The 19873-nt window shown below is 32.1% G+C and overlaps 2 protein-coding genes across 2 annotated transcripts; both read right to left on the bottom strand.

Moving 5' to 3' along the window:
- Positions 1 to 2928: 2928 nt before the first annotated feature.
- On the bottom strand, positions 2929 to 5575 carry LOC117689253 (uncharacterized). The gene is made up of 4 exons (XM_034469691.2): positions 5207 to 5575; positions 4301 to 4334; positions 3636 to 3839; positions 2929 to 3369 (listed from the first exon to the last, which is right to left on the bottom strand). The coding sequence occupies exons 1-4, from the start codon at positions 5573 to 5575 to the stop codon at positions 3152 to 3154; spliced, it is 825 nt and encodes a 274-aa protein (XP_034325582.2). The 3' UTR covers positions 2929 to 3151.
- A 2423-nt stretch (positions 5576 to 7998) lies between these two features.
- Positions 7999 to 14579, bottom strand: LOC105342296 (leucine-rich repeat-containing protein 74B). The gene is made up of 12 exons (XM_011449201.4): positions 14421 to 14579; positions 12567 to 13128; positions 12265 to 12449; positions 11683 to 11790; positions 11390 to 11483; positions 11207 to 11256; positions 10230 to 10397; positions 9859 to 10053; positions 9636 to 9731; positions 9042 to 9323; positions 8773 to 8858; positions 7999 to 8555 (listed from the first exon to the last, which is right to left on the bottom strand). The coding sequence occupies exons 2-12, from the start codon at positions 13072 to 13074 to the stop codon at positions 8411 to 8413; spliced, it is 1917 nt and encodes a 638-aa protein (XP_011447503.2). The 5' UTR covers positions 13075 to 13128; positions 14421 to 14579; the 3' UTR covers positions 7999 to 8410.
- Positions 14580 to 19873: the final 5294 nt, after the last annotated feature.

Consider the following 19873-nt stretch of genomic DNA (forward strand, 5'->3'; position numbering starts at 1 on the left):
TATATATATATATATATATATATATACATATATATATATATATATATATATATATATATATATATATATATATATATATATATATATATATATATATATATATATATATATATATATATAATAAAAAACTTTTAAAACACTGTTTCAAAATATTTCGACCGAGTTACGTCTTCATCAGTCGGTGTTTATTGTGAATCTTACTATCCGCAACCTTAGGACTAGGCCTGCCGCGCATGCGCGAAATTTTGTAAACATCCTGTAGTTCGAGTTTGTTCAGATAGAATCGAGAGTATGTCGGTATGTTATGCTACATCCATTTTAATGATATATTACACATAAACCTTATCTGTAATAATAAATAAACATTGTTGGTAACACCGTGATCTGTATAGTGTACCCTTTTCGATCTCGAATGACCCTGAACTTGTAATATTTATAACGTAAGCATAAACCAGGGACGTATACATGGTACATTCATCCTTGCATAAACGTAAGCATCGCAAGAAATATTATTATGTTTATAAGGCTTAATTTTGATAAGGAATCGTGCATACACATACATTCCTTATAAATTAACAAGTAGAATGAAGAATAAGATATTTATTTCAAATAATGAACCCACAGGGTGTATAACAAACATAAATATATTTGGAATTTGATGACATAACAAATATATCAATGACTTATTAAAAAGAAACATTGTGCTCGGTTTGTTTACATGTATGATCTATTAAATAAATGTTATGGATATACATGTAGCATATCGCACCATTTTATTAAGGGGGCTGGGCATTGTAATTTAAAATAAAAGTATTACAAGAATAAAAATATTTTCTGGCAAAGAAATTAAAGTAATATATAACATGTATAACAATGTTTGACGATATGTATAAAGTATAGCAGTTACCTAAGTCTACCTATAAATAAACATTTTTTTCTTTGACGATTCATGTGGGCTATAAAGGTAGCAATCATTGCAGAAAAAAAAATGTGGGCTATGTATTTTTTTCTGCAATATATTGCCACCTTCATACTCTTTAATATTGTTATTTTCTCTATCTGCAGAAGAATTTGAAATAACAATTTGATGATGTATCAGAATATCTGACACATTGGATCATAAAAGATTAAAAATTTCAGATATTACATCATCAGCCTCCAAAGAGCACTCATTAGACTTATTCAAACTTTGTCATTCTGATCAAATATATTATCTCTTCTTTTAATCTTGCCGGGATAATCCAGATCCTCTCAAAGTTAGATGTGGTTATGATGTATCACAGCTTGTGATTGGTTTATTTCTCTTGTCTCTGAACTTACAATTCTGAGAACATTACCAATATGATGTGTATAATGATATACATATCATAACAATAAATTTATTCATATGATAAATAGGACAAAGTATGGCATTATTCTCAAACAAACTATGGGTAACTCTTCACAATGCAATATTTTTTATTCAGATGATTGAGATGATCCATATTTTCATCCGAGTCTGATGGTAGCCTGTGGAAGGAAATTATTTAAACATAAATGAATGCATGTAGAACAGTTTGACTTTCCTATATTTTCCCAAAGTATAATTAATCTTTTATGCGTGTTAAAGCTATACACGCTATAATTTGCGTCAATTTTGAATAAAGGGGAAAATGTATGTGTTTGATTACTTTATGCTGTTTATTATAATGCTCAATTCGATCACGTAACAAATATATCAAATATCAAACAATAAAAAATATTTATTTTCCTGCCAGGAAAGTAATGCCTCCTCATGAATATCAATCTATCAAGTGATATCGACAGCTAAATTTAGCCTATCATACCAAAACTTGTGAAGGGTCAACATCTTCATAATTGTGATAGTTTCACAAAGGAAAGGGTATTTTCAGTAAAGCATAAATTTGTCCGATATACGAGTACAAACAAAAGAAAAAAATACAAGCCTGTGAGTAGATATAAATACTGCCTTTAAAAAAATTACGTAGACATGTGTTTTTCCCCTATGTGCTATTTATAGATCCTATAAGTGTTAATGCAGAAGTAAGGGTATCGTGAATGACAAAAGTATTTTACTCATTATACAGCAACCCTTCAGAGATATATTAACTGTTTGATGTATACCATGTTATACAATGACATATTGATAGGAGATTCCCAGTAATGTGAAATGATTATGATAAATGAATAATAAAACTATGAAGTGAAAGCCACTTTTGATTGTAATTAACTTCCTAGAGACAAATACTCTGTACAATCACAGGCCTCTTAATTTCTATAAATAAGCAGATAAATGTAGAAGAGAAAGATAATCATATATACCCTATCTATATATAAATACAAATACAGATAGGGTATAAATACTTCTCTTCTCCTACATTAAGCAGCTTATTGATAGAAATTTAGAGGCCTGTAGTACAATTAAACTATATGTACATGAACTGTACTTAATATACTTATAGTGTTTAATTACCTTAATTGATTTCTTGGATGCATATACTCTCTGCATTTAAATACGTATATATGACGTAATACATAAGTAATTGTATATGTTTGCATACATATATCTATGTTCTAAAGTTTGCCTGCACTGATTCACATATATGACTAGGCCTATACCATTTATATGTTTCTCGAGACCCACGGTCGCTTCGTAAAACTTATTTCATTGAAACTACATTGTTTAACTGATATACGTACAATTTATCATCATCAAAAGATAGTGTAAAGCTTGTTTTAATGTTTTTGTTCAATTAAATCTATAAACAATTGAGATAAATAACTAACCATCAAGAAAATCATCACTACAAATCTTTGCAACTTCATAGCTGGCGCCATGTTGAAAGTAGAAGATATATGCGAATGAACCAGTTTATGGGCATGCGCATTAGCCTAGTCCTAAGGTTGCAGATAGTAAGATTCGTTTATTGTCTATAGCAACACAACGTAGAACATATACTATGACGTCACAATATGAATACAGTCTGGCAAGTGACGTCATACAACAATATTGCGCCAAAAACATATGAAATATAGGTGAGAGTCTATAGAAAGCACATTGATAGCCGTAATTAATGCATAAACAAGTAATATATGAAAAATGTATAGATAACGGGACATAAAATAAAATTCGAATTGGATTGGGTAGGATTTAACTTTTCCGGTAGATTTCAATTTCACACAAATAGAGAAAATCGAGTTGTCCTGGCTTGGACTGAATTTGCAGTTTTACTGTAGTAGCATGAGCTTCCGGTGGGCAGTAGAACGAAACTTGATCACTGTTACGTGATAATACACCCGGATAAAAGCCACAGATGTCGGTGACACCGTTTTTACTGTACGTAACGTTTACGTTGACAAAAGCAAAACCTGCAAAAGTGAAAGGTTAAAGATATGTAATTATCTGTCTATACGTATAGATAATTATTGATTAAATCGTACTGTACCAATAAGAATATATGTTTTGAAAAATAATTAAATCGAACTTCTCTCATTCTATTCTGATGAATATCATTTGATATTTATTTTTGCTTATGTGCATAAATCAATTTTCTAATAAAAATTATGATGTTTGAGATTTTTTCGTAACAAAATAAAATTCTGTTCTATGTGGATCCAAATTTAACAATACTTACTAAATATATCACCATTGTAGATTACTATTTTCCAAATCGTTATTGCCCCGGGCAGTGTTACTTCTAGCCATGGATTTGGTTCTCTAGCTGAACTGTATATATTACTTCTATTGCAGTCGGGGATCCCATCAAGAACATTGGAAACGATGTTGTTCTTGATCGGCCACCATGTGGTACTTGCTACTGCTGACAAGTTTGCGGACACTGTATATGATAATTAAAGATAGTTATATTTTAAAGATAGTTATATTCAGTTTTTTGTGAAACGTAGTGTAACATGCAGGTAAAATACGGTTTTTGTTGGGGAAAAGGCATACAATTCCAATAATGTAATTTCTATTTTTATTGGCTAATTTTCAAAATATACGCATGTATACATATTCTAACCGACTTTATACTGACCTTAAATTGATCAAACTGTATGTCTATATGTAATATCCTACCCCATAATTTATTCGTATACATTATTTAGCTATTGAATTAACTTTCATTATATTTAGTTCAAATATTTTTATTATTGTGTTAGTTTTTCGAAGCAGAGGAGATGGAAGTCTGAGTTGATATTATATTGTCGAATACATCATTTCCAAATCAGGGTATTATTTTTACAATCTGAAAATTTGACTTGTTGCTTGCAATGAGATTGTGTCGGGTCTTATACTTACCTCTGCTTCCTCTTGATTCCATGTTATTTTTGCTCTGTGAATGAACGCAAATGTTTGATACATATATTCCAACATTACAAACAATGAGAGTCTGAATAATACCGACCTACCCTACTGGATTTATATACTCATGAATAACAAAGAACAGTAGTAAAACCAATGTGGCTTTCAAGATAGATGCAAGATTTATTGTTAAAACATTATATCAAATAAAAGGCATTCTTAATTGTATTAAATAATACTATAATTTTTTTGACAGTTGAATGCAAATTTTAATTTGAAATATAATGAATTTAATCTACCATGTATTTTGCATCCAGAAATCTTTTCTAATAATTGTTAACTGATTAGTTTATGGCAAGAAACTGCATGTGTATCTACAGTGCATGACCAATTGTTGTTCGGGCTACGTATAAATGTACCATATCATTACCTCAGTTGTTGTTGATCATTCTTGTTATTATTTCAAATATTAATGTATACTTTATTGATAATAGTTTCTTTAGAAATCGATTAGCGCCGCTTACCCGATTTTAAAGGATATGTGATATATTATGCAATATGTGCCCTTTATTTTTAATTCCAGTCATTTTTATAGCAAACATGACTAAACATAATATCTGCGTTGTTTATAATTTACGTTTAAAAGTAATTGCCAAAAGGAGAAAAGGAAAGTAAATAATTTGAATATAAAATAACATACTGCGGTTTAGTGCTGCGTTTTTTTTTCTCTGAAAAAAGGTATAGGTATTTTATCATAGATTTCATTTTATGTTTGAATTTAATGGAAAAAACAGTTTCGCGACCATTTTACAACATCTAATTTACATGTACGTTACAATATAAAACATATAGGAATTATTTTTTACAGGTATATCTATTTTAAACATAATGAAGATCACATACCAGTTCAAAATATTTGCAGCCATCCGTAGCATTTCCGGGGAGACCTCCATCTTTGTCAATCACGTACCATTCACAACATCCCCTGCACCGTGACAAGTCTGGTCGTATCGTGCAAATTTCGATCCCGACACATCGCTGGTCTCTCTCACATTGAGAGAAACAAAAATGCATGACCAAACCAACAGATTCCCTCTCGAATTCCCAGAGAGGCTTTGCTCGATCTTCCTGAAGTGACCCGATAAACTTTTTATTCATGGTGTATGTTGTACATCTAGACTGTTGGTTCCGTGAAAGTTCGAGACAAGCAAGAATACAAGCAATTACTTTCTTGAAGAATTCGAACTGCATGTTGCCGGCCTTGCTGTTCATGGAAGTGTCCTTAAACGAATGTAAGTATGATCTTTATCATATATATCACGTGAGAGGAATTGTTTTGTTTAGAATTTTTTATATGATGTGTCTGATGTGTGATCAGAATCCCAGTATTAAAAAGAGTGGTCTCAGAGGATGTCAATTAAGTTTTCAAATGTATGTCTATTGATTATCTAATTAGTTACACCAACCGGACCATGTCACTGTATGATCGTACTTCGTGATACGTTTAACAATGAATAAATTATTTCTTCCAAACATAATAAATGCATTATTTTGATATCAAACGTTTTTGTCTATAATACCCCATCTATACTACTATACAAAAAAAAGACTAGAATTTTTTGCCTTTAATACCGAGAAATCGGAAGAGTACTCTGTTTTGTTTTATGTATTTCAAACATCATTGGTACCTAAAGATCATCAATTTGTTTTTATTTTTTCTCAATCAAGCTTCGCTAATAAATTATCAACGAAAATTCCTAACAAAAATCCGGAAATCATCTGGATTTTTTTGGATTTTACAATCTTGCACATGCGCATCACATTCAAGCTAAATTACGAGAGGCTCTTTAGTTTATCTTTCCGCAATAGCACATTTGCATTGATAAGCTCAGAAATAATAAAACAAATAGAGCCGAGCTCGTTGCAAGCAACGAGGAGATCTTCCGTTACAGCTTCCAGCACTAAAATGGATATCTCGGCAGAAATAAAACTAAGCATGTCTTTGGTAAGACATATGTTTTACTGACCCCTGATGTCTAGAGACGTGTCTTGTTAGATAGACTACTGTGTATCAATAGGTAAAGGGCTAATGATAAGGCAGAATTAGTTGGTATTAGTACGTCTCAGCATATGTATGGACTACCTTATGTAAGAGTCATAAAAAGGGGGAACAAAAACCAGACCGCAAAGACTACTACTGAAGATATTTTCAATAACTTCATTTAGCATTTGGAAAAACCTTATAGATAAACCTCGTTATGATCAAGATACTAAATATTGCAGTAATAGAATAGGGAATTATTTTTTTCTTAAAGATATTTCCAAGTTTTAAACAGTTCCGTATCATTCATTCCGCAATTACCGCACGAATTAACAAAATATTAGGAACTTTAGAAAAGCCCATAATGTAAACTTAAAACGCCATATAGACGTACCGGTAGACATTTCAGATAATTAAAATAATGTGTCTATTTCAGATTTTGAAAGTAATTTTTCTTCTTTGGTAACCATGTTATAACAGAATTTTCTACCAGGGACCTCTAGTCAAGATTATGAAGACCATTTCCTGACTAGAGAAGCTTCAGAAATGTGTTCTTTATCAGTATGACCCTGAGAACCAACCTGAAGAAGAAGAAGAAGAAGAAGCTAGTCGTAAAAGAGAGGAGCAAAAGGCTGGTGATGAGGATGAGGATGACGAACCTTCATTTGCCTCAGACTGGCCAGTTCCCTGCTCCGTGGAAGTCAACGAGACATAAAAAAGTTCTGGGATTAGTGATTATTTGCTAATCAAATATTTGGTCTATTGTTTAAAATGAGCAATTTAATGATGATTTTAGTAATCTGTTAATTGGATTACATATATACAAAAATTGACATATTATGATGACAAAGATGCTAAGCTAAGTTGTGGAAATATTACATTCATTAAAAAATGTGTGAGTTATGCTTTTAATTGGAACTTATTTAAATTAATGATTATAATAGTTTTAACTTATTCACATGGACTGGTACATTATGAAATAACTGTTTTAATAAAGAAGACATATTTTTGGTTTAAATTGAAATACAGAGAATTCTTATAAATTAATCTCCTGCATCAGTTTTGATTGATTTACACGAACTGGTGCATTTTGAAAAACAATTTTTATGCAGAAGTCATATTATATATTTACGTGCAAATCAAAGAATTCTTTCATTGTAATCCCCTACGCTAGTTTTGACTGATTTGCATGGACTGGTACTTTGTGAATTAAATATTTTATATAGAAAAATATTTTTTTGGTTTAAATTCTACCTCAGAGAATTCTTTCAAAGTATTATCCTGCCTCAGATTTTTATTGATTTACACGGACTTGCACTTTATGGAATTATTATTTTATACAGAAGATATATTTTTTATTTTCCTGGAAATCACTGATCTCTTTCATTCTTTCATTGCAATCCCCTGCGTTAGTTATGACTAATGTTCACGATCTTGCTATTTGTGAAATGAATATTTTATACAGATAAACTTAAAATATTGTGATATTCTTAAATTTCAAAGCATGCATATATATATATATATATATATATATATATATATATATATATATATATATATATATATATATATAAAACTCTAAAATCGGTTGTTGCCTAATGGACATAAATTTCAAAAGACATACACAGGACATACACAGGAAGTTGAATCACTGTAAAGGCTTTGTTTCTTTAAATCAAAACAAAAAACTAATAACAAAACAATGCATAAACAATCATTATAATGTTTTGCTAATTTTTTACATGATCAAAAGAGATTATTTTCACAGTGAAACAAAATAGGAGTTACATGCTTTATACATGCTCGTGAAAGATGAAACATCAACTCTAACTGTACAGCACAACGGATTCGGAATCTTTACTGCATGTAAAGAACAAATGTGTGCAGAAGTCACAACTCTTAATCATAAAAGTACGTTCCACAAGAAAATACTTAAACTCTGCAACCAAAGAGTTTCAGTCCACGAATAAAAATCCGACAAGAATGTTTTATGTACAGGTGAAACACAAACTCCCACTTGAGTGTCAAAGAGGAGAGTCAAAGAGGAGAGTATGCAACATACATTGTCACGTGTCTATCGTTGACATATAGGTCTTGGGTTCCGACTTGGCCTCCATCTGAGTTTCTTCTAGAGTTTTATCGTGAGCTTGCTGCCATTTCTTTGCCGCCCTTTTCTTCAGTATTAATTCATCATTTCCTTGTAGAAGTTCACTGCGAATGCAAAGATTATAGCTATTGAAAAGCTGAATACAAAAAGATAGATGAAGGAAAAAAATTGAAATGATAAGAAGACGATTTTAAATTTAAAAGAAATATCAAAACTAAACCATTGTTATATTTTTGTAACACCCGAAAATCAATGACTTGAATTCTTTACCACGGTTCTTATTCACATTTAATTACAAAATAGGCGCAATGCCCCAGCTACCTGAAGTCAATTTCCCCATTTCCATCTTTATCCAGTTGTCTCATCAGCTGTGAAATCTGAGGATCGCTGAGGTCTATGTTACATCTCTTTAAAAACAAAACACTGGATTTAACCACAATAGCAGATAATGTACATACAAACGGGGAATTTAACAAAACAATTTTACATGTTATGTGTCTGATTTGTATGCATATAAATATCTACACGTATTTTACGTGTTTTAGTTTTAATGTTTTTTTTCCATTGAAATACAATTTTCTTGTTTTTACCCTAATACCCTCTTTGAGCTCCTCTAATGATATTGTAAAGCTATTGTCTCTGTCAAAGGACTTCAGAAGGTCGATCATTCGGTACCCCTCTTTTTCTACGTATGCCTTTAACTTTGACATTGGATCTCGCAGCAGCATTTTCATGGCGTCGATCTCTCTACCCTCTCCCCTAAGCTTCGTGCGGGGACAGTCGGGCAACACCCCGCCATAAATCGTCTTTAGACCTCTCTCTTCTGCAAGTTGGTCCTCCAGTGCTTTGAACGACTTTTTTACCATGAGAACCTGGGATTATGAGAAAGTCACGTTATGAATTTCACACGTCTACATGATACAAATGTAAATACACGTACATGTACATATAGGTAATGATTAATATCTATAATTTACATTTAATGTTTGCTGGTGAAACAATGTGTTTAAAGAAAAAACACAACTTCAGTATTAGCTATTGTCTTCAGTGATGACATGAATTACTTAATCAATATTGACTTAATATAAACATTTATTTTTTCTTTTTATAAAAGAAATACAATTCAATCATACCGACTGAGATTACAATAAGTTTGCAGTGCCTACTGGTACATCTATACTTACACCAAAGTCTATAAGTTTTAATACACTGCTTTGATTGACTTGAATAGCTGTCATTATTTTGTCCGCTCCATCTTCTTGTAAAGGATTATATCCAATCTGAATCAGAAAAAAAAATCGATTAATGTTTTTGATCTAATTACTTTACAAATGCAATTATTATATAGTGTTTCATACTCTGTCATACTCATTAAAAAGAAATAAATTAATAATATATGAGGCTGACGTTTAGATTTTCCAGTGTGTCGTTGTGCTGCAGACCCCCCGCTATGTGGACAGCAGCCTCGTCTGGAATACGACAGTAGCTGATGTTTAGGTCCGTCAGGTACTTATTTTCCTTCAGAGCGCCCTCTAGTGCCCGAGCGCCCTCTAGGCCAAAGCCGTTCATACTGATGTCAAGATATTTTAGCCCAACGTTGTCCTGAAACAAAGGTACACAAACACTTAAACACATGCAATTTCACCCTACCCCAAAGAAAAAAAAAGAAAATTAAAATATCGGTAATTTAATGAATAAAATTAAAAAGCAACAAATCCAGTGAAATCAAGGATAACATTATCCATTTTTAACGGAAGTAAACTGATAAATGGTTGCACCTTGAGAGCTTGAGCTAAGAGAACACATCCTTTGTTTTGGAATCGGTTGAAGCTGAGGTCCAGAGTCTCCAGGGTGACATTTTCATTCATGGAGTCGGAGAACCATTGAGCCCCCACATCCTCAAACATGTTATGGCGGAGCATTAACGTCTTTATTGACGCATTTCTCTACAACATAAGGATATAATAACATTTTATAGTGGAGCATTAACGTCTTTATTGACGCATTTCTCTACAACATAGGGATATAATAACATTTTATAGTGGAGCATTAACGTCTTTATTGACGCATTTCTCTACAACATAAGGATATAATAACATTTTATAGTGGAGCATTAACGTCTTTATTGACGCATTTCTCTACAACATAAGGATATAATAACATTTTATAGTGGAGCATTAAGGTCTTTATTGACGCATTTCTCTACAACATAGGGATATAATAACATTTTATAGTGGAGCATTAAGGTCTTTATTGAAGCATTTCTCTACAACATAGGGATATAATAACATCTTATAGTGGAGCATTAAGGTCTTTATAAACGCATTTCTTCACAAAAATATAATAACGTTATGGCGGGGCATCAGTGTCTTTTTGGCACACTTCTCTACACCAAAGAAAATTGATATGATTAAATATTTTTTTGCGAAGCAGCGGGTCGCTATTGAGGTAATTCTCTATTACACAGAAAAAAATATAATGTAAATTTTCCTATGGTATAAAGAAATATGTCTATAAAAATCCTGATGCTTCGCCATAACAGAATAATGATTATAATTGTTTTGCTATGGTATAGAATACTACGTATATGTCAATGAAGATCCCGATCTCTATTTCTAAACTCCATTGGAAAAATTAAAAATTGCGGATGATACGCGTCTTTTTGACGCATATCTCTAAGCCACAGGAGATAAATGATATAACTACATGACTGCAAGCTCGCATGTCACACGGTTTGTTCAAAGTGATGCCTTACCGTTAACATTTCATAAAACGCCTCAGCTGCGGAGTCTTCTATGTCATTACCTGAAAAAGGTGTTAAAGGTTTGTCGTAAAAGAGCGCCACTTCGAGTTTGTATTTTTTTAATTGGACAGATTAAAAATAACTAATATATTTGGGATACATGTAAAATACAACTTTATGGTTATTAAGATGTACCTGTCAGGTTTAAATGAATAATTGTTTTATTTTCAGACAGTAGTTCACAAATAGCCTTTGCTCCCTCGTTCCCGATTTTGTTATCACATAGCACCTGGAATTTGTAATATTAATTAAACAGCATTGTCATGGCGATGTATCTCTACATGCATATACACAATATGTACATGTATAACTTTAGCACACAACTTCAGTTCAGTTATGTTCAGTTCAGTTTATTTCACTCAAAACAATGGAATCGTACATGAGGTTCATGAACAAGACTATTGTATCAACAATTATGCCGATCATACCAATTCTGTGACGTAAACATTTTCTCGTAGAACTCTCGTCAGATACGTGGCTCCCTCTCCCAGGATGTAGTTGCCCTCGAGATCTATCTTCTCTATCACTGTATTCACCTTTATTCAAATAGAATTAAATCACAATTTTCTCCAAACTGATAAAATATAATTCTAATTATTACGGTTTATTTAAATAAAAGAGCGTCCAAACTACACATAATTATTTCAATCGTACAAATTCAGCATGAAAAGCTACGCATAATAAAATTCATCATTATTTACAATCCACTCAGTTCAGCGGAGTGGATCCTAAACTACTGGCTAGGAAAGATTAAAATATATTCAATCATGTTGGAATCCATCTTGATCTTAATTTTACAGGCACTACATACTAAAATCAAAAAATTATAGTGTAACCTTTTTTGTACACTAACATGTTTTTCACGTTAAAAAAGCTCTAGGTTGTCAAGGTTGGTCACAATTTATTTATAGCCAGCCTGATTTTGAGATTCCCAGTTTAACAGCATTCGGTGGTCAGTGTAAAAATCACGGTTATAACCCACTGATTGAATTAAAAGGGCGTGGTCTTACCTCCAGTGGTGTGGCTATTGCTTTCATCCCCTGAGGACCAAGACTGTGGTATTTCATGACTAGCTCTGTGTCATGCATATGTTTTAAGAAGAACGTGATCGGCTGTACCCCGATTTCTTCGCATTTCTTTAAATATGCTGATTTTCCACTTGTGTCGTGATCATATCTGTCTGGGAATATTAGCTCTAGAAAAAAAACCATGAACCAATTAGAGTTTACAATAATGCATTGGTAACATTTTTGGTAATACATTTCATTTGTTGTTTCCAAGATTGATTTCCAGGATAAAGAACCTTTCTTACTTTCTGCATCTACTTCTAGATCTGTGTCATACTCTGCAGCTTTTGCCTCGTCGTCTGAGCCGATGGAAGATATGTTATCCAAGTCTTCACCAAACTCGTCTTCCAGTTCATCATCAATGTCCTCAATGTCGTCCTCAATTTCCTGAGGACGACCCTCGATATCCCCTCCAAAGAAAACAGTGTCCCTGGGTTCGAGTCCGTCCTGTTCATCGAGGAACCCCGTCTGTGGAAGTTCATCCGGTCCGAAGTCATCCAACAGCTTTCTGTATGACGGGCTTTGGATCCTGGCATCGTGTGTTATCTCCTTCAAACGAGTCAAGTCTGTGATGAGACCCGCGGGATCGGTACGTCTGCTTCGAGCAGACGACACTCGACTATCCGGACTTTCAGATCTTTGGTGGGAGGGAAGAACAAGCGGAGGGTCGTCGGAAGGAGCCGGTGATTTTCCCTGGCTCGACTTTTGTCTGGGAGTTCCAGCTTTCGCTGAACGGTCTCTTGCACTTGGCATAGTAATTGTTTTATTTCATGGATGTTTGTTTTCCTGGATGTGAATATCTGTGTTCTATGGATAAAAACAAAGTAATGTCAGTAATTTACATAATAACTTGACATAGAATAAAACAATGACAGATGTCTGACCTTTTTAAAATGAAAATACATCATAAAGTTTCAGTTACGGCGGGATATACCAGCAGTTTGGTTGAATTCGAAAAAAAATAAAAATCTTTTTTGAATATCTAGCGGTGTCATGCTACAGATACAGAAATCGTTGACCTTAGCAAATGAGATAAAGTCAATCTCAATGTAAAACGTATCTCAAATTTGTCAGATTTCACACGAATGAATTGAACTGAATGATATCAGCGCGCATCATTTTGGCGCGCTTTCAACAAAGTCTTCGCTTGGTGGTAAAAAGATCTCTAACACTAACCGTATCTCTTTTATGTTTAAATAATTTAACGTGTATCACATTTCTGGCTGCATAATGCCAAGGTGATCAATCTTTTAACTCGATACAGTTATATCTGCTTCATCTTGTCAGCATTGTCAGTCCAACCTTTAGTACAACAGCCAAAATTTGCTGACACACATTGCCATACGACGTAAAAACTGTATAGATTCTCTGTTTTAGAATATAGGAAATCAACATAATTATCCATCATAATCTTAATGCTTTTCCTGAAAGTTTGTCTATTCGTGTGTTATCAAATTTTTAATCAATTTGAATTAATTTAATTTTTTGGTTGTCCTTGACCTAGTAATTTCTCAATATTTGAGACACTCATCTGCATATGAAAAGCCATTTCTAGATACCGTTGCACTAAAATAAGCAGCTCTTTGTAAAAATGTCATGTATGTTTATTGAAAATATAGGTAAAATGTTTATATCTCTGGCATACACATGTACGAAAGTGTTTGGATAGATATCCTTGATATCCAGCGCCTTGAGAAAGATATCATCAAGTGTTCAGATTAGAGCGAGAAGCTAACATAATATGCAATGTTATATAATTTCCTATATAATTGCATCAATTTACCGATCTTGATACTTTCTGTAGCTTTCATTAAACTTTTAAAGACCATGATCTTGAACAAATCTTATCTATATCATAACTCATGTATATCTGAAACAACAGGAAACAATATCTTAAGTATTCTGTCGCAAAAGTTAAATAAAGTATGCGTTTATCTTTATAGAAAAAAAAATGACAAGATATCTATAGCAAATGTACATATTCGGCAAAATACGTTGTAAATTTGCAATATGAGACTTAGAAAAATTGTATTGAAAATGATATGAACAGATACATGAAAACACCACAAGTTGGCTTTAGATTATGAGTGAAGACTTACCGTTCGTTAGAAAAGCATGCCTCATTTTGTTTATGTTCTATATTTCCTCCATTTTAGATTTCAGTGCTTGTACAGATATGGTACACAAACTAAGATCCCGGATGAACTAGTATGTGACATCATCTCTGGATATCACCAAGGCAGCAATGCTCCGAGTCAGAAGGGTCTTTGTTAGACATGCTTAATACTGATAGCATCATTTGACAAGGGTGCTTGGCCCATTCAATAGAGACAATCGTTTAAATTGCCACAAGATTTAATACAACGATAATTACAAATCCTTTGTTGCAATTGCTTCACAATACACTAGGACCGTTATTTCAATTACGGAATTTAAATTTTAAAATTAGAGTTTAAATGTGCATAAATTATTCTTTTCGTGGTCTGTTAAAATTTTTCTTCAACTGACAAGCTATGGATAAGCTTTAAACATAATTTAACGAAAGGATACAAATTTATATACATGTAAATGAGATCCTACTTTATTTGTTCAATATTCGTATACTTCCGTCGTCGATTCTTTTAAGTTAATTCACAATGCATATGAACCTTGACACATATTTTTATCGAAATCAAAAAGTTTAACTTGTATCTGCAACATTTTCTGTTAGAGATGTTAGAGTCGATTCATAGTGATTATGAGGAGTTTTGATGAGTTTATAATGAGTTTATCCATATACACGTATATCAGTTTTAACATATGACTTTTCCGCTGGCGAAAATTGACGAGTGAATTTTTAAAGGGCGTCTAAAGGCCTCTGAACCCCTCTCTTTAGATCCGTGAAGAATATTTAAAATCATATAGGAGTTACATTGCTGCCCCTTTAAACATCATGATACACCTGTACATGTACTTATATCGTTAACGATTCCTGTTAGTATGAAGGTAGCAGGAAAATCAGAAAATACCAGACCATTGGATTATTTAATTTTTTCTGCAATCATCTCTACCCGCATAAACCACCAATTACCTTCAGTTAATATCCATATTTAATTTACATGATAGTGTGCAAAAGTACGTAAAGCATCGTTTTTGTCGATTTTAGTGGAAGGAGAAGGTACGACATTTCCTCTATGTACATAGAGGAAGTGACCGTACTTTCTCTTTCTACAGAAAATCGACAAAGTATATATGAATACTTTGCTGTAATTCAAAATCTGTTTAAAATTTCATTTTGCATAATTTTAGACGCTTCAAAACCGACAAACAACTCCCACTCTCCGTCCCATTTAATGACATCATTTACAGTTGCAGTAAGCTGTTTTTTTTATTTAGATATTTTGAAAATAAACCCTTTAACTTTGTTTATACAAAGGGACACCGGTCAAGAGTTCACGAATAACCCAAATTATATGGCGCATATATAGAGACAAATTATATCAGTTGGTGTTTTCTTATTTTCAAGCGTCAGTAAATAAAATGCAGGTAAACATTTGAAAAAATCTGGTTGGTTTGTGAAAAAAAAATTCTGTTAACGCACACACATTTAGATTTTTATTTATTGGTATAACATATTAAAGTGTCCAATCCCTAAGATATATATATGTGTATACGTCATCTTGTTCTCTTGGTACTTTATTTTTAAAAGTACGTAGGCCTATAGCTTCGTAATCCATATCCAAGACAAACAGTACTGCGGAATAAACCAAAGCTTAAACACTAGTTTAAAACAAGTCCTATAAGAATATGAAAATTAAAGGTGGCATGGTCACGATTTTAATCAAAACACATTTTACCGATTAAATGTTCACAATGCTTCGGTAAGGCATTTTGATAACCAAAATTTAAGTGCCATTCGTTGAGTTATAAGCAAGATACAGAGCTTTGAAATTTTTTGCCATAAAAACAAAGCGTTTGTGAATATTTTGAACGTTGAATTAAAAATTCCAGTTTTAGACCTAAAATAAATGTGTTAACGTTAGGAACTGTTTATTTATGCTTAAAATGAATGAAAAGATAGACAAGTCGGCTTGAAAAATATTGTTTTACTGGTATATTGAACCTATGTAAACCAATTGTTTATTGTTTACATGACAAAGAATTGTGATCCATGTATCTTGCTTATAATTCTACGAATGACTCGAATTTCATTTGATCATTAGAAATGCATTCCTAAAGTATTGTAAATAATAAAATCAGAAAAATAAACTTTGACCAAAATCGTGACCATGCCCCTTCAAATTGAAATATAAAATTACAACCAACATTGTCGTTTATTGAAAATGACGCAAAATATTGAAACATCATCAATTACAATAAAGTGGCTGGGATACCGGACTTTTAAAAAAAACCTTTTGTTTAATCCTTCTAACATAATTATATGAAATGCTTGTAAACATATTAAACATTCAATACAACAACAACAACACAAAAATAAGCTTCACAATACAGTGATATGTTCAACGGTAAAAAGTACGATCTGTTATAATCTGTCCTTTTAATGATGTTGAACAATAAAAGTGATATAAATACTGGAAACATGTAAAATCTCTCTCTCTCTCTCTCTCTCTCTCTCTCTCTCTCTCTCTCTCTCTCTCTCTCTCTCTCTGGGACCAATGTGTTCGATTTTTTAAGGAATAAGAAATCATTCCTTTAGTATTATGAGGTGATCAAATACGGTCGGGAGTGATCAAATTCATTAGGCACGAATGACTTTATGATAGATTTGATCACCCCGACCGTATTTGACCGTATTTCACCTAATAATATTCAAAGCATGATTCCTTATTACTTATATTTATATAATTTTCACAACACAACACAACACCTACTCACTGGAAACAAGAAATTCAAATATTCCCAAGCATAGCATTTTTGAATGAATCTAATGATAATGAAAACTATCGTACTTTAAACGGTCGAGGGTTCATGCTCCACTTACGTCAAAGAGCCTTCCAAAATAATCATCACTGTATTTGTTATTTTAAGAATCACCCTACTTCTTCAAGCGTAAAAACATGAAATGAACAGTATATATATAAATATACATGTGTATAACTATTAATTATGATATTCACTTGGTCAGTACGTGAAAACCGTACTGGTCTACATTATTTTATCACAAAACCAACCATATTTTTTTTCCTTTCAGTCAATCCCCGTCGGTCCAACAGAAAAGAAAAAAAACCCCAAAACAATAATAAAAAACCAACAATTTTTCATTTGATATTATAAAAGTTAAACTGTTTATGTATCTGGGTCAGAAGTGTCATCTCCGGCCAGATTTGATCCAGTCAATGAAAAAAAAGATGAACATGTATCTGTAATAGCGTCATTTCCGGTTTGGGGTTTTTATAATTTTTCAGAAAAAATATCACTCCTAATATTTCAGTATGATCAGAGACACAATAACAGAGATAGGCAACTCCGCCATTAGCGTGTTTTGTTGTTGAAAAATGTTACGGGACCAACCTCACTTTGAGAACTACTTATTAGTAAACTGAGATACATGTATAATCTAAAACCAATAGTATATTGTTTTTATGAAAAATGTGCATAGGTTTTAGACCTTTTTGAAACAAAAAATTGAAAAAATAAGATTAATATATAGAAAAAAAACATTGGCCAGCTATAAAACATCGGCGAAATATCGGACGATGGGTAGCCAACTGCCTCCTAAATGTCCTGTTTTAATATTGTTTATTAGACATAAACTCATGAAAATTTATATTTTGAATGTTTTGTTAATAGGTTTTAGCTGTTTATATTTCGATATAATTGTTTATTAGAAAGATATCCTGATTTAAACTGGAAATACTTTACAATAGGGACCGCGATATTTCGCGAGATTTCGATCAGCTGCCAATCTCTGTTATTTATGTCTCTGGTATGATCATGAAGCAATTAAACTATAAATAGCTTAGATATAGCTACTCTAAAAGTGAAAAAATCTGATAAAATCCTTTTATTTCGCCTCATTACAAAAAGATAACTAAAGTAGCAAAATACCTACACACAAACATGCAAGCAATGCACAAGGACAACAGTGGAAAGGTGTATAAATACAGTGTACATGTAGATGTAATATTTCATCATGTATACAACAAAATGTTTTAAATTGAGACCACCCATATTCATCATCATACATAATCAAGTCTCTTAAATAATTAACAAAAAAATCATATATATTAAGAAATGATAAACAAATCTATTTTTAACTCTTTAAAATTGATACATGCAAAATTACAACAAGAAAAGTTGGTAGATTAGGATATCAGCAAGGAATATAGCCAAGAAAAGAGTAGACGCTGCTATAGCGTATAGAAGGATGGAGGGACAAGAGAATATGAGCAAATAATTAACGCTAGGGTGATCTATGAAAATAGCCAACAGAAAATAGAAATATTGACGTCCAAAAATTTGGAAAACGTAAGCATATATTTTTTAAAAGTAGTATGTTCAGTTAGTTTAATTTATTAATTTTAGTATACAAATGAATAAATGCGACAATTTTGTGGGTGGAATTTATTTTATGAATAAATTTAACAAAACTGAAGGTTTTACTTGTCAAAATTATTACCAATATCAGTTATTAAATCTACATGACATTACCATTTAGTAACTTTACATTAACTTTTTTATAGACTTTTACAAACTTAAAGGAAAAAAAAAACATTGTTCGCTTTGGACTGTGATTGTGCCTCATGTTCACAATACATTTAAATATATTATGGTAAACCATATTGCCATAAAACAAAAACACAACACCTACTCACTGGAAACTGAAAAATGATAAAATTCTTGTGCATAGCATTTATGAATATATCTATTGATAATGAAAATTATCCTACTTTAAAAGGTCGAGGGTTCATGCTCCACTTACACCAAAGAGCCTTCCAAAATTACCATCACTGTATTTGTTATTTTAAGATTCACTCTACCTCTTCAAGCGTAAAAACATGAAATGGACAATATATAAGTAATATTAAAATTTTCACTTCGTTGGTACCTGAAAACCGCAGTGGTCTACATTATTTTATCACGAAGCCTACCAAGGTCATACATTTTCCATTTAGTCAATCCCCATCGTTCGAACAGAACCCTCCCTCCACCAAAAAAAGGAAAAAAAAGAAAAGAAAAGAAATAAACCCCCAAAACAAACAAACAATATTAAAAAACAAAACATCTTTTAACTTGAAATTATAAAAGTTAACCTCTTTATGTATCTGGGTCATAAGTATGGTACGCCAATTTCACAAAAATGAACTAAACATAGTTTCATATTTGATAAATTAGGTTTATCGACTGTTAACTACTGTTAAACAGTTTACGAACCACAAACCATAGTTAACGATTCGTTAACAATAGTTTTCATCTGTAAAACTATATTTAACTGTTGTAAACAATAGTTTACGAATGATAATCATAGTTTATCTGTCTGCAAATAACGTTAACAATAGATTTTGCTGATTAATATAGATTCACATCTGTAAACTATAATTTACATTCGTTA

The sequence above is a fragment of the Magallana gigas genome, chromosome 6 (assembly GCF_963853765.1).
Source record: "Magallana gigas chromosome 6, xbMagGiga1.1, whole genome shotgun sequence".
In the NCBI taxonomy this organism is placed as follows: Eukaryota; Metazoa; Mollusca; class Bivalvia; order Ostreida; family Ostreidae; genus Magallana; species Magallana gigas.